At 40.1% G+C, this 27,774-nt stretch overlaps 1 protein-coding gene across 8 annotated transcripts; it reads right to left on the bottom strand.

The window, feature by feature from the left end:
* Positions 1 to 297: 297 nt before the first annotated feature.
* Positions 298 to 27,774, bottom strand: si:ch211-272n13.3 (ankyrin repeat domain-containing protein 26). 8 transcript variants are annotated; one of them, XM_046044882.1, is made up of 46 exons: positions 27,712 to 27,774; positions 26,279 to 26,567; positions 25,419 to 25,533; positions 25,097 to 25,270; positions 24,626 to 24,732; positions 24,387 to 24,524; positions 23,646 to 23,806; positions 23,474 to 23,500; positions 23,158 to 23,194; positions 22,999 to 23,068; positions 22,868 to 22,919; positions 22,586 to 22,782; positions 19,732 to 19,900; positions 18,588 to 18,649; positions 18,395 to 18,494; positions 18,032 to 18,136; positions 17,529 to 17,596; positions 17,375 to 17,444; positions 17,222 to 17,266; positions 16,100 to 16,111; positions 15,586 to 15,852; positions 15,354 to 15,452; positions 15,186 to 15,256; positions 13,635 to 14,540; positions 12,219 to 12,394; positions 11,619 to 11,834; positions 11,013 to 11,046; positions 10,774 to 10,915; positions 10,328 to 10,541; positions 9,960 to 10,143; positions 9,535 to 9,681; positions 8,776 to 9,238; positions 7,767 to 8,272; positions 7,470 to 7,622; positions 7,014 to 7,189; positions 6,652 to 6,745; positions 6,447 to 6,473; positions 5,962 to 6,039; positions 5,174 to 5,308; positions 4,936 to 5,048; positions 4,252 to 4,399; positions 3,799 to 4,089; positions 3,332 to 3,567; positions 2,916 to 3,159; positions 687 to 732; positions 298 to 573 (listed from the first exon to the last, which is right to left on the bottom strand). In XM_046044882.1, the coding sequence occupies exons 2-46, from the start codon at positions 26,476 to 26,478 to the stop codon at positions 443 to 445; spliced, it is 7,206 nt and encodes a 2,401-aa protein (XP_045900838.1). In that variant the 5' UTR covers positions 26,479 to 26,567; positions 27,712 to 27,774; the 3' UTR covers positions 298 to 442. The 8 variants fall into 8 exon arrangements, with proteins under 8 accessions (XP_045900838.1, XP_045900836.1, XP_045900840.1 ...); XM_046044880.1 differs by lacking the exon at positions 27,712 to 27,774 and adding an exon at positions 26,896 to 27,269; XM_046044884.1 differs by lacking the exons at positions 6,447 to 6,473; positions 27,712 to 27,774 and adding an exon at positions 26,896 to 27,269.

The raw sequence follows: 27,774 nt of genomic DNA, 5'->3' as shown, positions 1-27,774 counted from the left end.
TTAGCAACACCAATATTCACATAACAAAATCCAAACCACAATTCTGTATACGTATTTTATACATATACTATGTCTATATATATATATATATATATATATATATAGACATAGTGCTAAACAAAAAAGTTACAGATCGGATACAGAACAGAATTAATCAGAAAGAACAAATACTTTTGAGGTGCTCTCTAATTATAATTTTATATATATATATATATATATATATATATATATATATATATATAAATAAAATATATGACTCATGCCCTTTGCTCCTGAGTGGTTAAGTGCAATGTGCAAGTGAAAAGAAGGGAGAGTGAATACGTACAAAGTGGGTGTTATATGACTAGGCAGTGGCTTTGGCCTTATTGTTGGTGCAGTCGGTATTTAAATGATTGTAATGGCTGAAATACAACGTTTGACTGCCAGCAGCTGTGATGAGTGTTCAAATCATATTATTTTTCTTTAGTACTTCCAAGTACTGCTGTGTCGCCCTGCTGACGGGGTCTAGCTTCTCCCTCGAGGCAGAGCCCACTGGTGACATACGGGCTGAAGCAACGTCCAGCTCTGCTGTGGCTGAGGACCATAGAGAGACAACAGTCTACAAGTCAGATAATGCCACTAATCTAATAAGGCCGCTAAGATATGAGATAAGATTTGTGCCATTTTTCCAGCCTCAGTGCACTCACCGTTGTTTAATTCCTTTGATATGTTTCTATCCAACTCAGTCTGCATCTGGAAAAAAAAAGTTTATTGTGAATTATATCAGCTAACAAACATAAATAAATGTACACATGTAGAAAAATAAAATAAAGGGATGATATTTCACAATACTACGGTAAATGACAAATGACAAGTACTTGAATAGTGGAAAAAACACTGCAAAAAATTAGGAGTGTTGAGTGAAACACAGCAAGACAAGCCAAGCATGGAAGCTCTGCTTCAGTGTAGAGTTTCTGCAGGCTATCTGATGTTGCCTTTTAAACCTGAGTCAGTATAGTCAACTGATGTCAGATTTCTCCCTCAATGAGGCAAATCGTCATTTTAACAAACAACAAAATCTTACAGTAAATAAAAGTTTTCTTAAACTAACAACGCAAATACAAATGTCTGCTGTCTAGGAAAATGGTACTATTTCTCTGCTAATTGTAATTATTGCAGAATTTAATGTATTGAACTATACACACGCAGATGTGCCTGGACACACACATACATTATATACTGTATGCATGTGTAGCATTCACACACACACACACACACACACACACACACACACACACACACACACACACACACACACACACACACACTTTTGTGGATGGGTAGAGGTACTTAAAGTATCTTACTATATATAATCACATAGTTCTGCTTAACTTCTTTACTTTAGCTTAAGTCCTAAGGGAGATCTGTCTATTTTTCAGTTAAATTTTTTTTTCCAAACTATATTTCTCTTCACATTGTCTTTGTCATAGGTGCAAGGTAAGGTGTACGGCCATAAAACAAAATATATAAATCTTTTGTAGGTTTTGTGTCTTGACATGGTTGGTATGTTGGTAATATGCATGTAAGTTATGTATGTAGGCTTGTCATGCATCTCCAATATGCATATGCAGTGTTCTATACCTTGTGTGTTACACTGCTCAACTGTGCTGTCTTGTGTCAGACAACACATTTTATTCCGATTGATAATTAGATGTAGGTAGGCTTTTTTCTGTTAAGTTCTTTAATGCATGCTTGAAATGGATGTACGACAAACTTGATATAAACTTTTTACATGAGGACATTTATTTAATAAAACGGGTGGTGTTTAACTTCAATCTTAAAATCAGCTTTGAATACACCACATCCTCTGTACCGGCCAACTTCAGAGCATGGAGAAAGTCAACTCAAAGCAGAGAATCAACAAGGGTTTGAGATTTCAGGTGTCACTTGGGTAACCACACAATGCAAAACCCAGAGTTCCCGCACATTTCACCAGTTCAGTTCTCACTGTTATTCTTGGATTTTTCATTCACATTTTTTGTAACCTCAACTTATTGACTCTTTAATTTATTATAATATTTGTCATATCCGTTTTGACAATCTGTTATTTCAGTTACAATACCAACTGTGTGAACCACTTAAGTAGGTAATTCCTGAAAGATGAACCAGGAAAAAGCTGCGATAGAAATGTAAAGTAGAGTTGTAACTTTCACTTTTATTTCCAATTAAAGTCATCTGATTTAATAACAGGGTTACAATGTCTTCGGAACGCAGTATTAGGGAAGCTCAGCAAATACTTAAATATTCTGTAAGTTTGCTAGGATTCCCAAAACTTTTACATCTGTAGTTTTTTCACCATGCGAACCCTGAACATCTTGGTTTGCATCACAGAGCCATAAATGTAGGCCTGCCAGCAGGGTGAAGAGAACAGCAGCCAATCAGGTACTGAGCTGAACACACATCTACACATCTACAAACCTGGTTATGGGTCTGGTTGAAGAGAAGAGAGATGAGAGACAGACTTTTGAGCTAGCAGCTAAAAGAGTAAGAAATAGAAGACAGGTTAGAAGTAAAGTCCCACTACCATAAAGACTAGAGATAGAGTGAAAAAGGAAACAATGTGGAGGCGGGAAAAAACTGGGAGAAGAAATTATTGGTATTCTTGTAGAGGGAAGATAGATGTCTGAGAATTTAGAGAGCCATTATATGTGTAACTGTCACGCATAATACAGTTATGACAACGTAACAACGCACTAACTTATGTATAAAAAGCAACATCTTTGAACAAACCACCACTATTTAAACATTAACAACACAGACAACCATGACGCTATGGAAATGAAAATGGCCCAAAGTGCATAAACTTGTCTACATAAAGAATATTCCTCTGTAATCTCCATGAGTGAATGAGTGTGTTAATTAATTACTGAACAGACCTTCGCTAGGTAGTCCTCCACCCTGTTGTTCTGTCCCTCAGTCACAGGGCTGAGGAGGGAGAGGCCCAGGCCTAGGCTCCTGTTGAGGGGCCCTAGTGTGGCCCCATAGTTTGCTGGTGAACCTAAAGAGCTCACGTCCAGTGTGGGCCCTCCAAAGCTACCGTTTACGATGCTGCTGTTGATCAGAGACCTGCTGCGCTCGTTGAGCAACTTGGAATTGGCTTCTGCGAGCCGACTGTTGGCCCTGACGGAGAAAACACAGCAAAGGTTAGTCCTTGATAATGATACACGTTTGTCACCATCGGCACTGTCTATGTCTGATTACATCACAGATATCAGGTATTAAAAGATTGATCAGAGCATCCCCTCTACCTCACTGAAAGCCTGGGACTAAACTGTGAAAATGCTGGTCTCACCTCTCTAGTTTGGCAGCCAGGGACTTGCGGAGGCGCAGCTCCTCTGTGTAGAGTTGGCGGTATCGCTCTAGCTCTGTGCGTGTGCAGTCTCTTTGGTTGAGGCTGTCCCGCTGGGTGGTGCGGGCCCGGCACAGTTCCCCCTCCATCTCCTGGATCTTCTGCTCCAGCTGGGAGCGCAGGTTGGCCTCATTGGCAGCTTTCATTTGATCCAATGCTTCTTGGGAAGCTGCCTGGGACTGGGCGACAGACAGACACAACCATATGAAATCAGACTTAGTGATGTTTTTAATCTATATTTACCAAGCTTCCAAAGTCAAACTAAACTACACACCAATTAATTTATTCAGTACATTTTTAGAATCTCATTTCTTATTCTGATTAATACGTGTGAATCACATATTTGCTCAGTAACGCATGTTCAGGTTTGTTCATATTAACCAATAAAATTCACAAAACAGAATGTTTACCTGCAGGAAGACATTGACCTGCTCCAGCTTCTGTTGTATCTCCTGACGGGCCCTCTCCTCTGCGTCACGGCGGTACTGCTCCACCTGGCTCTGCTCCATCTGAGAAGCCTCCATTCGACGTCTCAGGTCCAGCACCTCCTCCTCCAACTGTCTTTTACTCCTCTCCAGCTGGTCATTACTGCGGCTCAAGCTCTTTAGGGAGGCCAACTGATCCTTAAGCTCCCCATTCACCTTCTCTAGTTGGCTACGACGGGATGCTTCCTTCTCCAGCTGCACTTGCAGATCGTCCACCTAGTGATGTAAGAAAGGCAGAGGAAATGTTTGAGGCCAAGGTCTAACAGCTGAGGTGACCCTCAAGGAGTCTCTAAAGACAAAGTTTCAAACTCTGCTATTAGTAGTAGTATATTATTTGGTGGTTTATACCAAATCACAGTATGTATCAGACAGATAAACCTTTTCTTTCATTCGTCCAAAGGCACCATCGGCCTGGCTGTGTCTGCCTAGATCCATCCGCAGACTGCTCATAGGAGAGGCAAATTCAGCTCCACCCACGTCCTGCTCTCGCAATTTCTTCTTTGCAGTCTTTAATAAAGTACGCAACCTTAAAACACATGCACAAAAACATGAAGTGAACAAATGAATAAAGACAATTTTCACAGCTCACAAACCTGCCCTCTGCTAATAACTATTATTCCAAACTATATTTCTCTTATTACTGATATGCAGCACAAAGATGCAACCAGTTTTGATTACATTTAACTAATTTGTACTTGTAAATGTGACATGTTCAGATTCAAAACCTATCAATACAACACATATGTTACACATGTCACAGATTCAAAATGAATGTTAATCCTCAACAGAATAAGATACATTAAAGAATAAGAAACACAAAATCAGCCACAATTAAGCGGATTACAAAAACACAAGACACACAAGCACTGCAAAGACTTATTAAACATTAAAAGCAGTTGAGCTAAAAAAAACCCTGAAAAAAGTACAACCTTACACACATTGGTTCACCACAGCCACATAAGCCAGGTAAGACTGCGCTCTACTGGATCCTACTTGTGTCTAAATAGTAGGAGGAAGTACTGCCACAGGTGAGGAGAGCGCAAGGAGGACGTTAGGAGTCACCTGTACATTTCTTTTTGAAGCTCTGTGTTTCTCTTCATCTCTTGATCCAGCCGGGTATCTATAGCTTTCTTCTGCTCCGCTATTTTCTTGGCTTTCCTCCTTTCTATTTCCATCTGGAACACAGGCAAAAGGCTGATAACTCTTGAGACCAAGGCCATGGTATATATTATCATCAGGAGAGACAGCTACTTAATTCATCATAACATTAGCCTGCACATGAATGCATCACTATGATCACCTGGGTGCTCAGTTCTCCTTTCTCCTTTTCAAGCTCTGCCAGGCGCAGTCCTAACTTAGAGCGGCTCTTCAGCTCCTCCTCCCACAAGGCCTGGGAGTCCTGGGCTGTGTGAGACAGCATGCTTTGCTTCTGAACCTAAGAAAGAGAAAGACAGAGGCAAGATTTACTGTATGTAAAGAAGTGAATATTTATAAAAAGAAGTAAGCTTGTTACAATGATCACATTTGTTCATCTTACCTATGAGACATTCTGTCTCAAATTTGCTGTAAAAAGGTGGCATATTTCTCATTTGTTTTTTTATTTTTTAGTTCAGTTCTAGAGAAAATATTTGACTGAATGTAAGTATGTAACAGAAGGTCTGAAAAGACTAAAAGGTGAAACTGGTTCTTTTTTTTTCCAGAAAGAGAAACAATTTGCTTCAATATTTTTGTTTTTGCGTTATTCATGATGTACATGCCACTGCTTCTAGAAACATTCAAAATAAAAACAGTTTGTTCAAAGCTTCCCTAGGGGCTACATTTCTGTTTTATGTATGAACTGAAAAAAGTATGGGTTTACAAGGTCTGTTTCTATAAGTAATAATTAAAAGGTATCATAAAAGAAAATATATCACTGTCTAAACACTCCTCAGCTGGCTACTTTTCTCATTTGGTTGGCTACTCAGAAATGTCGGACGTCCCTGATCAGACTGATCTCAGGTGAATTACATACACAAAGACTAGAAAAGAAAATGAGAGGTAGAAATGAAAATCTAAACTGAAGAGTTAGACACAAAATTTGCCACCAACCTCTCTATTGAGTTGGTCTTCCAAAGTCATCTTACTGCTTTGGAGGTTTGTAACCAAGTCCTCCAAATGACCTTTGACCTACAGCAATAAGACAAGCATTGTAACAGTGAATAACACAGGTCCTTTAAATTTTTTTCTTTATCAATTTAAAAAGTTGAGAAGACACTTTATACCAAAGGAAGTAGCATGCATCATGCAGCTTTGAGGCAAAAAGTAGTGAAAGTGACCCCGCAAACCAAGATCAGGCTTAAAAGAGAAAACACATTTTGACGTCACCAAGAAAACCCCAAACAGACATAAAGTTATTATTTTTTCCATATGTTTGGATTCCTGGTCTAGCAGCTTGTGCAGACAGCCAGCAAAGCCCAAGTGCATTTCATTTTGTAAATATGTATGATTTTAAGATTTTTGTTAATTTATATTATTTTTGAGAAAACAGAGGTTAACCCACACAGACAAACTAAGCCTACATCAACAATACCAACCCCTCCTCCAGGTGAGCAGTCAGATTGCTGGAAAAAGATTCAATATCTTAATATGTAATAATGACTTCATAATGTGGGTCAGCTATGTGATTTTGAAGAGACTTCTCTAAGTATCACAATGCTGAGTTAAAGTCACAAAAAAAGTAGATAGGTAGATCCTGTGTAAAGTGTAAGCAAGTAATAGGATTAGGTTTGCAGCACTCACCATGGCAGCTTCCTGAGCCCCTTTCTGAAGTGCATCAATTTTGTTGGACTGTTGCTTTGCAGCAGCTTCCAGCCTGGCGTTCTCTATCTCCAGCCTAATGTGACATTACATTGACACTCTGCATCAGAGACACTCATATTCTATATTTCAAAACATATCTACAGTCATGTCTGAAAATGCTTTTAACATATGTTAGTGTTAATTATTTCTGTGTTATGGAACTGGCTTATCTTTTTAACTTTATATTACAATTAATTTCACAGTATTCATTCGTAGATGTGATATCTACTAAAATAAAATAAATTGATCAATCTTTCAATCCCATGTGTGTGTGGACAGCATGTGTTTGTGTATTTGTATACCGTTGCACAGCTTCCTCCAACTGTTTGATGGTGGTATCAGAAGCTGCTGAGGCAGACAGCGCCACCTGGAGTTTCTGAGCAGCAGTGTTGAGTTCCTTTTCCTTTTCATCCAGACTGCTCTTCAGACTGTTAATACGTCTCTCAGCCTGCACATACTGGTCTTCGCTTTCCTCCAGCTACATGACAGAGACAAAGCATCCACCTCATCAGCAAAGTTAACATTTGGTTCAGGGATTATAGGGGGTGAAAGTTATAACTGCTAATGACCAACTGCTCTATCACCTAAAATACTATACTAAAATGTTTAAAAATGCTAAATAAACAAACTAACAGTGATAATGAACCATCTAATTTCAGTACAGCTTAAATTGTTTGCTTCATAATCATTAAAACAGCTTGTGTCAGAGACATGGCGAGAATATGAGGTCACAAGGTGGCACTGTTCCCTGCCGTTACCTTTCCTTTGAGCCTGTCCAAGTCTTTAAAGAGCCGAGCCTTCTCCTCCTCCAGGTCATTACGATAGCGTGTGTTGACCTCCAGAGAAGCTTCACTCATTGACAGCTTTTTGAGAGAGTCCGCTAGCTCCTGCTGCAGCTGTCTTACACTAGTCTGTGCTCAAACAGAATCCAAAGAAAGCATGGTTTGGTTAGATATAAAGGGAGATCCTTAACTGGCATGTGGACAAAAGGCTAAAAGTGGGTCTGGAGGAAGAGGTTAGGGTAATCCTCTTACCCTGCAGAGTCCTAATCTTACCTCTCTTTCGGTCTTCTCTTCTTCTAATTTGTAGATCTGATCTCGGAGATCAGCAGCCTTACTGGCAAGCTCCTTATTTCTCTCTTCCACTAGTTGTACTCTTTCTTCAGAGTCAGAGCGCAGCTTGGACAGAATGTCACTGAAGCGCTCTTGGGCATCTGTCACAGCACGCTCCTTTGCGACACCTTTGTTTTGTGCCTCCTCTAGCTGTTGACGCAGCAACATGCTCTCACTCTGCGCTTGGGCTAGCCGTTCCTGTGTGGCCTCTTGGCGTGCTCCTGAACGGCTGACCAGCTCCCTCTCGGCCTGCAGAGTAGTTTCTAGCTCCTTGACACGTACAGCTGCCTGGTCCTTCTCACGCTGTAGGACCTCCAGCAGTAGGCCTTTCTCCGTCAGCTGCAGTGTGACCCTGTGAACTTCATTCTCCATGCTGTTTGCACGAGCCTCTGCCTTGGCCAGCTTCTGGGACAAGCTGCTGATTGCCTCACGTTGAGAGGCTGATTCACCTGTAGGAATAAATACATCAGGGGTTAAGCAAAAAGATTGCACAAAAAGATGCACAAAACAATAAGCAGCTTACAGTTTAATACAAGCAACACAGCCAGTGTGGACCATGGTGGGAGGTGGAACTGGCCCTGACAGAGCAACTCGTACAACAGCTACTCAGTGTCAGGGTAAAGAGTGATACTGGTTCAAATAGTTTTGTTTTAAACAAAAGGAAATATTATGCCAAATTAGGTCAGTGGTAACTGGGCATGTGCTATAGTCAAGCCCCTTTCACTTGATTTTCCCTGAAATGGATATAATATAAAGTGCATTTTAAGTCCATAAGGTGCACATTAGATATCGAACTGCTCTTCCAAGATGGTGTGCCTGTTTGATAAATAACTTCCAAGTCTCAAGCACAAAACACTTGCCTAGTAGGGCATAGGTGAGTGAGTATTAAACAAAATTTGAGTTATTACAATTTTGAGCTTGGAGTTGACCATCTATTACTACCGCTACTAACCTGTGAATCTATCTTTAAGACGCTGGTGTTCCTCTTTCTCCCGAAGCAGAGCTCTCTCTGTGTCTGTGTGAGCTGCCAGGCAAAGCTCTGCCTCCTTTACAGCTCCAGCCAGGCGGGCACGAACGGACTCAACCTCTGACTCCAGTGTTTCACGAATCTGCCTCTCATTTTCCAGGCGGGTTGTTGTTATGGCTAGCTCAGACTTCAGGGTGGTCACCTGGTTATTGCAGTTGAAGACAGTTTGGGTCAAGGCTTCACTACTGAGTTTGAGATCTCGCCGAGCATCCTCTAGCTGTTCCTTGAGGGCATCGTTCTCCTCCAAAAGATGACTCTCTTTGAGACTGCTATTGGCCTGCGAACGCTCGAGGTCTGCTCTCAGGATGGTCAGCTGCTCCTGTAAGGTAGCAGTCTGCTGGAGCAACTCCCTCTCCCTGTCACTGGCCTCAGTGAGCTGAGACAAGGCCTATGAACAACAGGGAAAAAAGTTAAGATTGCCTAGAGTCTGCATGTTTTCTTTTAAGATTTCAAAATGTATTATTAATTCACAAAACGTTTCCTCCATTACTGACACTATAGTACCCCACTCTTCTATTACAAATTCTAAATGTTCAAAACCTTAAACCTATCACACCCTTTTCTGTTAATTTCTAGCCACGTATAAAGAACAAAACATTAATGGGTGCTAACTGTTAAAATAGCATCTAAGAAACCATAAACTAATATGTTCTACAGTTATTGACACCACTGTGTAACGATTACCTCATTGCTTTTGTTTAGGTTTCTTTTGTTCTCATCCTCTATCTCTTGCTGCTTACGGAGATGACTGTTGAGCAGATTCTCCTGCAGCGTCCGAGCATTGCGCTCCTGAGCCAAAAGCCTCTGGGTCTCACTGTGGTCCTCTTCAAGCTGGGTGGGGGACATATAACCCATGCTTGTAACAATTACATGTACACCAAGCAACAACTGGATAAGCTGGCTACTGATAAAATGCTGTATAAGGACTATTACAGTATTACTTACTGTACAACATACATAATGTTATGTGAAATGATCTAAACAACAGAACTAAAATAATTTAATATTGATAGTTAAATTATATCAATCAATATTAATACTACACAATAATAATACTAACATTAGCCAACATTAACACAAACAAAATTTAGACAAACAACCAAGTGTACCTGTTTCATGTTGCTGACCAGTGTTCTCATCTCCAGCTCCAGATTCCTGAGCGTGAGCTCCACCTTCTGTCTCTCCTGAACCTCTAACTGTTGCTGTTCCTCTGTCTTCCTCAACTTATCTCTGGTGGTGTTGTACATCATGGTGGCGTTGCGGCGATTTTCCTGCTCCTGTTTAAGCTGAAATCTATACCAAGTGTAGGACATTAATTCATGTCAAGTCAAGAAATCAGAATACAAATCCAAAAAGATCCATGAAACAGCCGATCACATAAGATATGAGGCACAGAGATATTAGAAGAGACCAAGACCATGAAAAGAAATAGCAACAGAGTAATCTAGCTTTTGATAAAGTAGGATGTAGTTCTCACTTGAGGTTTGTGACTTCAGTCTGCAATTCCAGTTGGTTGCGCTCCAAGCTAGACTTTACATCTTTAACTTCCTCCAGAGAGCTCCTCAACTCCGCCCTCTCCATTTCCAGCTGGCTCACCTTGTCCGCCAGGTAGCCATGGCGACTTCTTACCTTTTGGATGGAGCGCTCATATTCATGGAAAATGTTCTGCAGCTTCACCATGCTTCTTGAGTCTGTGAGATATAATATGGCATAAGGGAGTCTTCCAGGTCTAATCACTTAATGAGCATCTACCAGATCTCCCTTTCAAATGTGGATTATGTAAATGTATTTAGCTAATTAAATGAACAAACTGATAAAGTTACAAAAGCATTAAAACACGTTTTTAATTTCTTTTTAAAACTCACTTCATTTATTTTTTATTAATTGTATTATATAAATTAGCTGAACTAGCAGAACTGGTACCCAAAGTGGTTGAGTCCAGCTTCTGAATGAGGAGGGATGCGTGACGATAGCCTGATGTGGGAGAGTCGATGTCATCTGTGGCTGTGTCCGATGACTGAGTGAGTTCATCAAAGTCTTCTGCCATTTCCACTTCTTCAGGGTTCTTAATATGGAAACAAAATGCAGTCTGATATATTATTCAGTTTCTCATCATGTATTGTGTACTCAAACTTTAGTTACAAAGAGAAATTGTGTTTTACCTCGCTTTTTTTCTGCTGTCCACTGGTTGACAACCTGAGCCCAACAAACACGAAGAATAACGGATTACATGGAAAACAGATGTGCATGTTCTCAAGCTGTGAGAGCTGATGGAAGTGTAATGGTATAATGCAGTATACTATTCGAGCTTTGGAAAATCAGTGGTTAGTCATGCAACTATGTAGGGAGGAAAATAATTAAAATCCAGAAAAATTGCATCCCAAACATCACCCACCAAGAATATGGTAAAGGTTTAAACTGAACGCAAAGAGAACTTCCCCCTCTGTATATTCATTCAAGTTTGACAGCAGGAGTGGTATAGAAGTCTGCGTTTACAGACAATCTCTTATAACCTACCAAGACTCCAGTAGTGTCTCTTCCAATCCTCCTGTCTCCCCCCCTTTTACTTTTCTCTCTGTAAATTAAGATCTACAAGTTCTCCCTCGAGCGAATCTGTGACTGTTCACATCCACTCGCTTCTTTTCAATGACTTTGTCTGCAGTTGTGCTGCCTGTATAGTTGACTTTGCATTCAGTCTAAACACACCTTATGGGTTAGTGACAAGAGAGGTAAAATTGATACAAAAAAGTGGCATACTGCATATATACCTTCCTTCATCATCCGACATGTCACTTAAACTGCTATCGTCAAACACAGAGAGAGGGTCTCCATTAACATGGGTGTTGGTCTGAGGGGCTCTACTGCGCCGGGCCCCTCTGACCAGCTCCAGCTGTAAGATCTCCTCTACAGCTTGCCCCTCCTGTTTGTTGCTAGTGGAGGTCTGCTGGAGTGGGAGATGCAATTGCACTGGTGCCTCGGTGGTGCTATGGAGAGCAATAAACCTGGTTGTCAATGAGTTGTGACTATCTAAACTTTGGGGCTCTTGGAGGTATTGCTAAAAAAAACCCCTCATTAAACGGAGTCAAAGTGTTTATTAGTAGTGTTTGGACAGGGCGCCTTCTGTTGAATGTGACACTGGAAAATACATTCAGCTTAAGGGCATTTATCGAAAAGAGTGTTATGAAATTATTAAGAGGATGACTAGGCAGACAAATATTAGAGAAAAAATTTAATCTGTTTGGTAATATCTGACTGCTAAATTTAGAGAAGGATTTTGGACATGTTCTGAAATTGTAAGAGCAAGAGTTAAAATTTGCTAATGATCACAATCAGGGCCTAAAAATGTATAAAAGCAAATAGATGCATACCTCTCGGTGGCCACAGGCTGCCGTTTATGGTGAATGTCTCCAGCTGGACTTGACATGCATCCTGACCTGGTCTCAGGTTTCTCAGTACCCACTTCTTCCAATGCCGTTCCACCAGAATCCCAGGAAGTACTGGATTTTTGCATCTCCATTGCGGTCTTTGTGGTTTCTTTGGCAACCTGAAAAGACAAGGGTAAATATTTGATAACTGGACTTGAGAGAGTATTCCTTACTGAAACAAGTTTGGGGCCAACCTTTTAAGATGTGTTTTGGAACATGGCCAAGTGCACTACTAATACATAATTTAGTGTCACCCCTCCCTTTGGAGACCTAACACCTTACTGTGGTTACCCTATTTAACATGGTATTTTCAGTTAATTACAAAGACGCAAGATTCCATGCATTGCAATGCTTGCTGTGGCATTCTCAAAACCTGAACTGGGAAAAAATCTCATCAAATTTGGAATTATGATATGAATGGTAAACATCAAAACACTAGAAGAGAGTAGTCTAGTAGCGATCTTCACAAAACTAAAAACTAGAATCTAAAGACAGCTCAGCACTACAATATAACTCCCTCCTAAAGTATTATCTGTTGTTAAGTTGTTCTCTCACTGAATAAAACTGTCAAATTGTGTAGCAAAGGCCTAGTACAAATTATATATTTCTTTCCTCAGAGACATCCAAACACACAAAAGGTTGGCCAAAAAACAAATCTATTCATCCCATGGAGATCAAATCTATTCATCCCATGGAAATCAATCTTAATAAAAATAAACCTGTATGTTTAAAGACAGAGCATGCATTAAAAGCACAAAACAATCCATATGAACATCACTTCTTTTTAGGTCAAAGAAGGCTATTATTTGTGTAATCTTCACACCACATCACATAGAAAGAGAGAGTTTATGCAACAGAACCTATTCAACGACACATGCAAAGCCCATGCATGATGAAGGACAAGTCACTACTAAAGAACACAGAAGATTAAACTTTGTTTAGTTTTGTAGTACAATCAAAAATGCCAAACACATTTCTTGAGTGCAGTGCAAGTGACCTTCAACAAAGTCATTCAAGTCTACATGTCTATAAGGTTAGATAAAAAGACAAAAATGTAAGGAGAAACATGCAAGAATAACTCTTATACTTAAAATCAAACCTAAAATAATAAATATTAAGACATGGAAAATGAACATTTAACAGAAAGAAATAAGATGAGGTCATGGTAGATGGCCAGTGAGGACCCTTTGACACATGATTTGGAATTACATAAAAGAACTGAAATTAAGGTCATGGATGAAATGAAGAGAAAGGGAGGCGATCTAAGAAGGGATTATGGGAACGGCCATCCTCTACCTCTTTCTGGAGTTGGACATTTTCTTTCGCCAAATCCAGGAAGACAACCTTCAGCATCCCTACCTCAAGTTTAAACCTTTCCATGTCCTCTTCCAGCTCTTCATCAGAAACACCTGGGATAGATGTTGAACGTCTGCTTAGTGAAGTGGGGCGAGACTTGGTGAATTCCTCAGCATCCTCTACCAAACTCGCATTGTTCTTCTGAGCTTCGTCTAGATTAGTAGTCTTGTCCTTCCAGATAATATCTAGATGTGGTTTCTGGAATGGCCCAAGTTCGGTCTCATCTTTTAAGAATGTGCCGCCATCAACATCAGACATGGGTCTGGTATATTCATCAGTAAAAGCTGTGGTGAAATGATCTATGCTGCTGTCTCTCTGTGCTGCGGTGAGTATTGGTGAATGAGACCTGCTCTCCTCACGAACATCATCAGCGAGTAGATCTGGCTCTAGACACATGCTGCTCTCACTAGCTGGGGTCTCACAGACCTGCACTCTGTCCTCACATGCGGACTTGTCAGTTGATTCTGTCACAGAGTCTTCGAGTCCAGACTCCCTCTGCTCAGGAATGGTGAGAAGGACAGTACTCCTTGCTCTGGCCGCGGGGCGCACAATGATTTCCCCTTCTTCATCGCTTGACTCTTCTTCTACAGAAGTATATTCAGCCGTGGTCTGTTCTTCTACAGTGATGTCTTGTGCAGGACGTCTCGATTTAAGCAGTTCTCCAAACTTCTCTTTTAATTCACCAGCAACATTCTTGAAAGAAGATTTTACCTCCCTTTTCTCCACCTCTACCCAGAGCTTCTCATAACGTTTCTCCCATGGGACGTTATAACCTGCTTCACGTCTTTCTTCAGGACTGTGTTGATCTCTAAAGTCATTATAATTGTCTCCACTGTCAGAGCCCACATGGCCGAACGGGCACGGATTACTTAGATCTACCTCACATGTATCTACTGCATCATCTTTCTCCTTTGATGGCATGGGTGGACAAGGAAAAGCACAAAACAGACAGGACAAAAATGCAAAAAAACAAGTTTGGACTACAATACAATAATGTTCAAATAAATATGGAGCCATTTCAAAATTCCATTCTCATATAAAGAGAACCTGGCACAGTAAATTGTAATTTGTTTTGTCTAAAAAAGTTGTCAAAAGTGCATACAACAGAGGTAACTATCAGGCGTCTAGAATGTGAAGCAGCATCCAACAATGGCAAATGCACATTTAAATGTTTAACCCAGTTTTTTTTACCCAATTTTCGTGATGACAGATGGGTCAACCTAGTTACTTAAAACAAGCTAAAACTACAAAACTATCTCACTTAGAGGTTCCAAAAAACTGCATTTTCCCACTTGTTTTATTTGACAAGGGTAAAAAGGGTTTTGAGGATCCACAAAGCATCGACAAACAAAGTAGATCATGTGATTAAATTTTGATAGCTTGTATAACTCTACTTTGAAATATTCATATATTTACTATTAGTTATGAATTTATGATGTACAGTATTTTAAGTTCCCTGCGAATGGGAAAGCATCAGTATGATGTTGTATCTGGGACACAAGGTACTGAGGGATTAAAAATAAGAAGAGATTGCATATTCTCGGTATTTCTCACCTTTTGTTGCTGCTTGTCAGACTCTACATTACTTTTATTGTCTGTTTCCATCAGTGAGAGCTCAGGGGAACCTACGGAGACAAAGAGTCTTTAGTCAGCGAACAAGGTGTGTGCATACAAATACTATATATCAATCAGCGTAGGTAAAAAGAAAAACGTTAGCCTTACGTGGTGTTACCAAAGTCTGAAGCTCAGCTTTGTTTTGCAACTGATTGTCAATTTTGCCTGTATTGCCAGATGTCAAATTGTCTGGTTCCCAATCTGATTCTGAATGAGAGAAAGTCAAAGAAAGAAACAAAGAGGAAAATGCTTTAATGTCCTTTGTTTCATATGTTTGTGTGTGTCTCTATATACAGTTAATTTATATAATTTTGATCACAGAATGCTTTATATGGCATACCTTCGTCACTCTCTGGTTTCAGAAGCACGATCTTCCTTGCTCGAGGTTGGGGATGGGGCATGGGTTGAGGGGGTGTGCTGGGAAGTCTGTTGTTGGAGGTGATGTTCCTCTGAGGCGTCAGGGGTGCTGCTGCAGTAACGTCTTCATCTTGCTCTTTATCAGATTGGTTGGAGCACTCTGGAAACTCCTCAAGTCCAGGAGAGGTCATTCTGCGGCCAGGCAGGGTTCTCTTACTGATAGTACTGGCCGAATCCCAGTCTGATGCATCTGGGTCATTAACACAAGAAGCTACAGGTCAATGAACAAAATATCACATTGATGTTGCTGAGGGTAGGTCATTTTACACAGGGATAACCACTACACTTGCATGCAATGCATGACAATGTAAAATAAATGGGATAGGTTTTTGTGCTATTACACTATCAAACTTAGGTCTCAAAGGAGGAACTACAGCTAACAGTGTATAGATAAGTTCATCTTATCTAATCTAGTAAACTAGTTTATGTTTACTGACCTGCTTTTTGAGCTTCAAAAAGTGTGATGACAGAAACAAACAAAGGGTAGTAAAGTCAGAATTGCATGCAGATAGACCACTTTAAAGAGGTCATATTGTGCTTTTAGGCTTTTTCACTCACCTTAATTGAGTTATGTATCTTTTTGTGCATGTAATAGGTTTGCAAAGTGAAAAAGCCCAAAGTCGACCCCTAAGGGAGTTCCCATCTCTCACAGAAAACACTGCTCTGAACTGCCTGAAAACAACTCATTTGTAGTTTAGCACTTTTCTTTTGTTCTCTGTGACGTCACAGCAAAACGTGCGTCATAATGCTTGCTAAGCGGCTAGTCCGACACGCCCTCAAAGACACCAGTGGAAAAACACACTGAGCTGCAGCACACAGTGACAAGACGTCCGCCTGCTGCCTCTCCTCTCCCTTCCAAACACTAGCTACCCTCCAGGCAGTCAATGAACATAAAGTTGTTATTGCGATGTAGAGACAGAGCTATGTTAAAACTTTATGGATGAAAGATACATTTGTTACAAATTAATAACCCACCACTCTGAAACTCTTGCTCCAGTCCATGTTGCTAAGCTGGTAAGGGGATATACAGCTGAACCGAAGCCATGCTTACCGGCTTCACACGACCTGCCCTACTCTGCTTCTGATTGGCTAGTAGCCCTTAACCAGGAACTGCGCATGTTCAAGTCCCGACAAAGATCTTGTAGAGGTAAGTGTATCACTCCATAGCTAAAACGAAGCGTTCAACGGACAGGGTGAAAATATGCCAAAAAATATGGTGTTTTTTGAAAATGAAACCATGTAAACCTGTTCTGGTACAAACCCTAAATAAGATTTTGAAGCTGAAAATGAGCATAATATGACCTCTTTAATCAAAAGCTTAAGAAAAGATAGTAACTCATATTGTGTTTGAAAGTGAAGCTTTCATAATGTGAATATTGGGTGGTACTCTGTAAATATCAGACATTTTACCAGCAGTGACCCTGCAAAGGATACATGTGCATTGGGTTTAGGGGTAGGCTGAGGCATCAGTTGATCAACAACTTCAAATGTCTAAGTTAAAGAGGAGCAGACGAAACAGAATCAAAAATATTAAAACCAAGTGAATTATTTCATCTTACCTTCAAGATCATCAACATCACCCAGACCAAACTCCTCCATTAAGTCTGTCAAAAACAAACAAAGCACCACATGAGTTACAAATAGTCATCTTCAAATAAATTCTTTACTTTTAGACCTACAGGAACCATGACGCTCCATATTATTCTATTTACCTGTCTTTCTTTCTTTATCTCCTTCAAGTTTGCTCAAAACACTGAGCGGTTCCCATTTTACCTTCTCAGTCTGGTAGAAAGAAAAAAACATTACTATTATATTCCAACCAATCAATTTATTTTACCTTCTACAGCATTTGGTTGCTGAACCTACCTCTTTCTGTGTAGTATCATCTTTATCAACATGTTCGCCTCCATTATCAACATCGTTGTTGTTACCAACTGCAGGAGACAAGACATGTCTGTCATGTCAGCACAATTAAAATGACATTCTGATGAAGCTGGATGGGTTTGCCAGAACACTGTAAAAAGCATTCCCATGCAAATGAGCTTATGGTTAATTAGCACAAAGATACATGGTTAGGCATCAGACAAGCATTTAGATTCCCAGATCTGGTTTTATTTGGACACAATGACAGCATCAGCCAGGAAGTGCTGTCCTTACTTAATAATATTAAGTGAGCCAACACCTGCTGAAACCAAGCAAACTAAGAAGTTGTTGTGGCACAGATTTGGGAAAATGGGATTTAAGGGTAGCAGGCAAGATGGAAAAGTTTATACTGCATGCATTCGCTTATAATAATCATGAGGTGATGGTCAGGCCACTGGTATGGTCAACATGCTGTTCCTCAGACCTATGAGTCAAGACATTCATACCCTCTCCCTGGCTGCCTCTTGGCCTGCCTACACTCCTCCGAGGCTCTAGCACTGCCATCCTATTGCTTCCTTCCCCTCTTAAAAAAGAGGGAATATAAAACAAGTCTACAAAAGAAATGTAACATATTGTTGGAAAGTCTGTTTTGATTGATGGAAATTATATTGCATTGCACATTTTACACCATATTTAGACTGAAAACAGACATTTTTAACCATTACTCACAGACAGAATTAATGCATGCATTAATACACTAAAGCACAATTTTCTTTGTTTATGATTAAATAAGGTAATTGTTTCTGCAGCATGAAATGGTGCCTGGAATGATTTGATTGGTCTGGAAAAAAACAAACAAATAAGCCTACTTTCTTTAATCTCTTTTTCAACAGTGGACATCTCCTCTTGATCCTGAGTGTGCGAGGTTTGTTTCTCTTCGTGCTGCATATTGGCGTTTTCAGAGTGGGACTGAAAGATGGAAAAAAAAAAAATCAATCTGTGAAATCTGTACAGCAAACATCCGGCCCTTACAAGATATTCCAAAATGCGTCTTTACGATACCTCAGAGTCCCAAGAATCCTGGTCTTCCTCTCCCTTCTCTAGACCCAGCTCAGACAGGAAATCTTTTTCAACAGATATACATTAATTATACTGGCTGAAAAGTCAGTGTAGTAACTGAAAAGCAGTAAATGTCTTAGACAGCAGCAGTGAAGAAAAAAAATATTTTAACGCTCTGGGTCTTAAACAATGTAATTTCATTTTTAGTCATGGTGGATCATTCAATTCAATACAGTTCTTGATGTACTTTTATGCATCTAAACGTTTGAGTCCCCTACTTTTTTACTGTGTGACCACATCTACAACAACATAGCTACTAGTCCATTAAATCAAAAAATGATTTTTATTTTACCTTTATTTTACCAGGAAGTCTCATTGAGATGAAAAATCTCTTTTACAAGAGAGACCTGGCCAAAGTAGCAGCCATACATAAACACAACATATTAAAATGCAATCATGACAAAATTCACAAAAAAAATAAAATAAATTCTATTCTACATCTACTCAAACACAATGGGCTCTCAAGAAAAACAACCACATGTCTCCTTCACCACATTCTTGATGCTCTGACGCTCTTAAATTTATCAATTGACATGCACGTTTCTAATTTAAGATCTTTTTGCAAATTATTTCATGCCCAGGGTGCATAACATGAAAATGCAGTTTTCCCCAGACCTGTCAAAACTCTAGGTACATTAAAAAGCAACCACTTGGAGAAGTGTAGCTGGTAACTAGCAGAATTGAGACAGAGAAGGGTCAATATTGATATACAGCAATAATGACATGGTATAATTTCCCAATTCCTTAAGAATTTCTTCATTCAGTGGAAAACAATTACCAGCGTTTTTGACTGTTATTAAATAAAATGAAATCAAGGAGAAAGTGTCTTGCTGATCTTGTTAATCAGGTTAAGTCACAGACCCCGTTATCTTGTTAATCTGCTCACAATTGTTCAAGTTAACCACAGAAAATAAGGGCACAGCTGTGCTGTTGTTGGACAAGACTGCCATAGATATACTTTGAGGTTGTAGTATTAATTGTAGTAATTGTAGAGTTGTAGTAAATTTTGGTGGATCATCATTCTGTGATGCACATGCAGCTGTTCATAACTGTTAAGAACTACAACTGTAAATGATTTGCTTCTTACCTCTTTTCTTATCTTTAGAGACTTCTGTCTCAGGAACAGGTGAAGTGGAATCAAGGGACTCTTCAAGTTGATCATTTTCATCTGAGAAGTCTCCTTCCTCGTCGTCTTCATCCTCCTCCTCTCTCTCCTCCTCTTCATTATCATCCTGCTCCTCTGTGGTCACTTCTTTCTGTGTAAGAAAAAATAAATATTAATGAATTTTACTCATAATCATGCACTTTAAAACCTATTTCTACTAGTGCATGTGTCATTACTAGACACACAAGACATCTCTAATGAATGGAAAAGTACTACGCAAACTGCAAACAAACGTGAATAAAAGAAAACTGATGAAAGTGTTGCAGAGAACACATTACTTTCCAGAACTTGCTACACTACAAGACTAGCTGTTGCACTACTGTTTTACCTGAATAACAGGCTCTTCAATGTTTCCTACCTCTTGACTTATCATGCCTTTGCTCTCTGCCTCATCAGGTGAGTCAAGATCAACATCATCAATGTCAGTCTGAGGTAACATTTCAGACAATGAGTTCCCGCCTGAATCGTGGTGCTCACCAGCTGTGACATCATCTTTGGTGGGAGAGTCTGAAAAAGTCTTTTCCCTTACTCGTTCTTCATTGAGGTCATCTGATGACACTCCGGCCTGGGGAACGACAGCACTTCTATTTTCTAGTAGAACGTATGCAGTTAATCGAGCTTTGTGTTCATGGTCTGACGTGTCGCCTTCATACAGGCATCCGTCAAGAGTGTTATCAGAATCACCTCCCACATCAGACAATTTCACTGTGGTGCTGGCAAAATCGTAATGCAGCCTTTGGTCCTTGCTGTCAGAGTCCTCACTTGTCTCATCATCTTTGCTGGGATTGTCTTTTTGAACACTCACCAGCCTTTCCTCCTCTAGCCTGGTATCCTCAGAAGACTCATCATTTCCATCGACCTTAGATTGACCAACCCTTTCATTGTCTTCATCTCCTTCAATATCATCTATTTCGGCTTCTTCCTCTAACCTCTTTTCTACTGCACTTGTGGGCCTCAACGTTGGTGACAGCAAACTGGTTGGGGTAGAAAGACATGTCTTTAAGACGTTACCACAGTCTGCAACTTCATCATCCTTTGTCTTCTGCTTTTCAGACTCATCACTTTCATCTTCATCATCCCAACTACTATCATCGCCTTTCTCATTCTCTGAGTCTAATTTTCCTTCCATTAGTGACGACTGACCAATTGATTCTACATCATCTTTATCTAGCATTTGGTTTCTGGTTATTTTTTCAACCTCAGGAACTGGTGACACTGCAGGGGAGGGGTCATTTGACTCTTTCTCAATACTTTCTTTATCTTCTTCTTCGCAAGAGCCATCAGAACACTGCTGCTGTCCAGTCTGGTTTGCTGCTCCAGTATTTATTTTAGTAACTGGTGACAGCACATCACCTTTTGCGAAGGAGCCATTGTCATTGTCGTCATTATTTTCAGAAGAGGAATCCCACTCTGACCTACCTGAGTCATCTACTGTTGTTTTTTCTGGTCTGTTTTGTTGTAGAGTGCTTGCTGAACATAATACTAAAGAGGGCATTGGTTCATCTATCACTGCCTGAGATGAGACACATTTTGTAGATGGTACCACTGGTGATGAAGAATCCCATGAGGTATCCGGGTGGTCTTCATTTGGTTGAGGTAATGTGCATATCGAATCCAGTGTTGCTGCTTCTGGTTGTAAATCTAATGCTTGAACATCACTTTTCTCATCAAGCATGTCCTTGTTTAACTCATCTTCTCTAGGTAGGTCAGCGTCACTGTCCTCTAATGAGGAGCCCCATGAGGATCCTTGTTTCTCTTTGTTTGATCCAGCATCATCTTCAGCAGCAGAACCATCCTCAAGCACCACATTTCTTCGATTAGCAAGTACTGTGTTGCGACCAAATGCGCCTTTTTGATTATCCTCCTCATCATCGCTGTCATTCCACACTATATCGGTGCTGTTTTGTTTTTTGCTCCAGGAGTCATCATCCTCCTTTTCCATTTCTCTTTCAAACTCTTCCTCCTTAACCTCAGCAGTTGAACAAGATTCCATATGATGTCTGGATGGTGTGGGGCCTCGAGCTGAACCCATGTCTGAAATTCTGTTTTGGTCTGATGACGATATGCATTCCTTCCCAAGGCTGTCATCTTCATCAGAAAATTTTGATTCTACCCTAACGGCTGACACAACAAAATCCTCCTCTACATCTAATGTCACTGCCATTGCATAACTTGTTGTTCCAGCTGGGGAAGAAAATTCATTTTTTTTCAGTGAGGCATCTATATTCTCACCTGCAATACTAGTCTCACTGTTCACTGAGATGTCAGCACCAGGTATGTTTTCACCATCAGCACTGTCAGTAATCTGAAGTGCACCAGTAATATAGGCTTTTTGTATATCTTCATATTCAGTAGTGCCGGCCCTGACAGAAGCCACATCGTTGTCATAATCCTTCTCCTCACATTCATTATCTTCTTCGTCTTCTTCCCCATCCTCCTCTTCCTCATCCTCCTCTTCACTTTCCTCATCATCATCATCATCCTCTTCCTCCTCCTCCTCGTCATCCTCCTCATCTTCTTCCTCATCGTCATCCTCTTCTTCTTCTTCTTCCTCCTCCTCTTCCTCTTCATCTCCAACTTCCTCTTCAGAGTCCTCGGTTCCTGGGCTTCCCTCTTGAGAGCCTGACATTGTTTTACTACTTGAAGGCTGCTCAGAGTGTTTTCCTTTCTCCTGCTCAGCTGCACTGTCTGCTTGTTTTACGCATTTGGGAGAAAAATAGAAGGAGAAAGATGTCATGGAAATGGAAGTGGCAAAACTTCAACACATATATTTTACCTTTCTGTAGCTTAGAAGAGGGGTAGAAGTCATCTGGGGTGCTTTGGAAAGTAAGGAAACGGGAGAGGGATCTACTGGGTGCTGCAGAGCTTTGCTGGATGGTAAAGCCTTTGGGAGGGATGGGATTCTCTGGATTCTATTCTCACTCTCTGGCTCAGATTCTGTACCACTCAAGGATCTGTCAGCTAGTGCAGAAGCTACAGGGCAGGCAGGGATAAAAGATTACCACCAAAACCACAAACTATAGAGGGACAGTCAATAAGGTTAAAAGATTCTCAGTACCTTCTCCCTTTTTAGATGCAATCATTTTCCTTAGGTTGACCTTTTGTGGTTTCTAAAAGACAGCATATCAAATCAAGGGCAGAACAAAATTTAGGAAAACACACTTTACAAGGACAAAACGTTACACCAACCTTTTCTATTAAAACCGATTCATCATCATCTTCTGATGAAGGCCATTCATCCGCAGCACTTTTTGAAACCCTGAGGAGGGAAGAAAAATGGTTTGAGTCGGGAAGTCGATAATAGTCGTAATTGTAAGCTGAAGATCACAGGAAGAAAAGTGTGCTCACCGACTTAGTGACTCTGACTGAGAATTGTCTTCAAAATCTGCAACAAAGCAGAGGAACATATTTTCAGCAGATCAACACTCAACATCAACTTCAAAAGGTAGGTGTCATATTTTAATATTAAAACTGTCAAAAAGCGAGCTCTTTAGGGCATCTAAATCTTGGAAACAGTGGAAAAAGCATGTTGGTCAAAGCAGCATTGCCTGAAAACGGGAATAGGTTGAGTATCCGTCCTTAGTTAAGGTTGCTGTTAATAATCTTTACAGGCAAGAAACTGACAGCCTTTGGCTAAACAAAGCTCATCTAAGTAAAGTAATACCTCTCCCTGCTTCATTTTCTCCATGCTCTAGATCCAGTGAAGAGGTAATGCATGAGGAATAAATGAAATAATCAAAGTCAATAATGAATAGACAAACAATAATAATATCCTCACACAATATCCCTCAGACCACATTCATTCACTATTATATGATGAAAACATATCTCCCTACCATCTTTGTCAGTAGCTGGTCCTCCCAAAGAGAAGCCTGCTTCAGCGTCTTGGGAAGGACTGCCCAACAGTGTTTTTTTCGTCTTTTTGCTTGGACCTTGATGTGATAGGGATTGGCCATCGTTCCTCTGGGTACTGTGCTCAATGATCAGGAGGGAACAACTACAAGGAGAGTCAAGACACTGAAAATTAGGGGTGAGGGAGAAAAATTCAATACAGCATGGTATCGCATTATTTTGCGTGGCAATACTGTATCGATACACAGACGCCAAGTATCAATCTTTTATTATATAAATTGTACATGAGAATTTGGTACTATAATAATAAAATCAATAGCTTTTTCAGTCCACTAGAAAAAGAGTTTTCCTTTGGGGACACAATTTAAAGTTGGAAAACAGTAATAAATTCCAATACATCGCAATATGTTTAAAATCACAATAATGTCGTATCGTGACATAAGTGTTGTGATAATTTGTATCATGGGGCCTCTGGTGATTCCCACCCCTACTGAAAATGTCATAACATCATGATTCTACTATTGCAACTGTGTGTAACTGTGCTGAGAGAATCTACAGGAACTGTATTTGTAATGAATGAAATATACCTACACAATGACCCATTGGAGGCTTTAGTTGTTTAGTTTGTTTCAGATCTGTGTTCCTCTCACACACAGCAAATGCATAAACTACAGAGGAAATACCACTCTAGGAACATAACTGCAAAGAAAAGAAGCACAGCTTACGGATGATGCCCATTCATCACTGCGTAGTCATCAGCTGACCATCCTTTGGCATCCTTTAGTGTGATATCTGTGTCAAACCTCAACAGCAGCCGCAACATACCAATTTGTCCATTGCCAGCCGCTATCATTAATGGGGACCTGAAGGTAAAATCAATGACAGCAACATGACCAACTGTTAACAATGAGTTCAGCAACATTAAGGTTATAAGATAGTTACCACAAATGTGTTTACTACTGACCTTTGGTCTTGGTCCATAAAATTCACATCTGCACCTTCCTTGAGTAGAAACTCAGCCATCTCGATATGGTCCTCGCGGACTGCCACAGTCAAGGGTGTGAATCCCTCCTAAAGATTCAAATATCACAGGTGGCAGAAACATTGAAATTCTATGTTTTAATATCGGTTGAGGTTTACTGGCTGGTGCTGTAGACAGTATTGTTTGTGGTATAAAACCAGTGCACACTAAGAGGTCCTCCCTAAATGGCCAAAGTTGGTTACTGCAATAAATACTGTTATGATAATATCAGCTAATATTTTGTTAACATTTTTATCATTAAGATACAGGGGCACGTCAACTATTGTCCAACTCCTTGCATCTTAGCTGGATCCACTCACAATTCAAATTTATTTGTCATGAAGTCTGAAGATTGTCTATATATTTTGCCTAGGCTGAGAAACTGTACTGTGGTACAAAAAAAGATGAGATCACCTTATTTTTTGCATTAATGTCAGCCTCATGCTCGAGCAGCAGGACAGCAGTGGAAATGGATGGGATGTTTGCTGCTAAATGTAGGGCTGTATTGCCATTGATGTCCACCAGGTTAGGCTCGGCATGATTCTCCAGCAGTATGTTCAAACAGCGCTCATGCTGGCACTGCACTGCCTGATATAGTGGAGAATTGACATGAACCCAGAAGTCTGAACAAGGCTTGAAACAATGCATCAGAGAAGTAGCCAACTGTGATCCTCACAATATATTTAACATTAAATGAAGAATCACTCTGACTTGGAGTCTCATCACCCAGGATTACCTTCATTAAGGCGGATCTGTTTTGATTGTCGCATAGGTTAAGCTTGGCTTTGCTCTCAACGAGGAACTGCACCACTTCAACATGTCCACTGGCGCAGGCAATATGGAGTGCAGTTCTGTAAAAGTAAAGGAGAGAGTTTCTCATGCAAGCAACCTGTTTCTTACTAAAACACCTCCACTGACCTTAACATGGATTTCACAGCTATGTTTAACCTAGGCCTTACTTAGCTAATTACTCCATCAAAACATTCTGTTCTATTAGTTAACTGCAGGGCCTGACATACTATATATCTGAAGCAACTTACAATACATGCATTCAAAGATAATAATAACATAACTAATAATTTAATTAGCTGTCCAAAAAAGGGAATTCGCTTTTAGAAATAAAATTGTGTGAGAGTTATTAGATAGTTACTGAGTGTGTAACGCTCCACATTTGATAAATATTAAACAGAACATTTTAGCTTCAGACAAGATCAACTTCTACAATTCTTTCACTATCACATTCTGTAAATTTCCTCAAGAACTCCATGTATACGACTCAGTTACTTCTGACACAAACTAATTGTTATGGGTAACTAGATCCTACCTTGAAACATAAGTAGAAAAGAAACAATGGAGTGACACACAGCTTACTTTTGCAGTTAAAATATTGGACATACATTTACCACAACCAAGCTCTACTACACAAAAAATATTCCACAGGCCCTACTACATATAATTATCAAAAATATATCCTAGGTTTGCCACATTACATCTATTGCAAAAGCCATAGAATTAATGAGATCAATCTGCATGGCGCCATTCTTCTGTGGGGTGACAATTTGGAAGACTTCGATCAAGTGCTTTAATCCCACTTACCTGTTCTCCTTGTCAAGTTGATTGATATCATTCTTTTTAGCAAGCTGCTTCAACTTTGCCAAATCACCCACTGAGGCAGCCTTGTGAACCTTCCCGAGGTCCTTTTCTTTTAGTTCATATCCAACAGAAAGCACACTCCCACTGTCGGGGGTACTGGAGGGGTGTTTCTTTTTCTTAGTAAAGCTGAATATCTTCTTCATTGTACACTGCTGCGCAACATTGCTTTTGCGCCGTCACTACCTGCCACTCATCTGGTGCTGGAGGATCACCACAGGCGGCTCTCCCATCCCTAAAAATAAGACATACAAAGCGGATTAGAAGCCTATAAAACCGTGCTGAGAACACACTGCGGTGTTGCTTGATATAAATTATAAATAACGTTAACGTTAAGTAACACGAAATACTGTAACTCACACAGTCACATAAACTGAGGTAAATTAGCTTCAGCGCATAACGTTATTCCGCATAACTTAGTAATCAACTGCATATAAAAGGAGCCAATACGCATAACGTTTATATTATTTCAATGTAGCGTTAGGTAGGTGATTGTAAAACCCAGCTGTCAACATAAAATGCTAACGTTAACTAAGCTAACGACTCACATAACGTTTACTTACCCTCATTTTCTTTCATACCTCACACCAGGACCTCATCTAACGTTACGTTATTAAGTACCTGTATTACTCGACAATACATGTTAGCGGTTTATTAGTACACCGATTTTGATGCGATTACGATGCACAGGACCGAGCAAGTCCTAATTGGCTAACGTTACTCAGCGTTATTGATAAGGACGTAGCTGTAGTTGGCGTTATAGCTTGTGGCTTGTTACTATGGTAACTGACTGGACAAATAGATGCTAAGGTAACGACCAGAGGTTATCCCATAAACTCACAGGTTTTCTGTGCTATTCTGAAATAAGTTACACAGCTTTAATAAGTTAGAAAACAACGTATGTTTTGGTCAGTGTAAGTTAAAACCTAAGCTTATATTCACGGTGGTCTGTTGCCTAGCAACATTAGCTTCTGTTGGCTGCGTGCTGCGCCTCCCACGTCGTCACTACACAAATGATGCATACCGCCACATTTAAACCGAATTTGTAGCAGAGTCGAGCACAGCGGCGATTGTCACTGCAGCGCTGAAACCGCAAAGCTAATGACCAAGACTCGTTTCGGTTCAAATATACTTGTGCTGGAGTTGTTAGCCAACGCTAACCTTTCGCTAGGTGAAACTATCTTAACCATGCTAACTCAATGCTAATTAGCAAACGCTAAAAAGTAAAGCCAAGATAAGTGGGTTGCAAAGAACGATAACTGTAAGGCGAATGCAAAGGAGCCATGTGAGGTTAACGTTATAATACGCTAAATCAGGTACCCATGTGTTTAATTAATACTAACTAACTTACAGTAACGTACATTAACTGAAACACTAACCTGTTGATTGTCGGAGTCAGACCACTAAAAGCTAAAGAACGTATGCATAGAAAAGAGTGCTGG

The sequence above is a fragment of the Micropterus dolomieu genome, linkage group LG03, assembly GCF_021292245.1.
Source record: "Micropterus dolomieu isolate WLL.071019.BEF.003 ecotype Adirondacks linkage group LG03, ASM2129224v1, whole genome shotgun sequence".
In the NCBI taxonomy this organism is placed as follows: Eukaryota; Metazoa; Chordata; class Actinopteri; order Centrarchiformes; family Centrarchidae; genus Micropterus; species Micropterus dolomieu.
The sequence above is the reverse complement of the archived record's forward strand: the minus strand, read 5'-3'. Positions and strand labels throughout refer to the sequence as shown.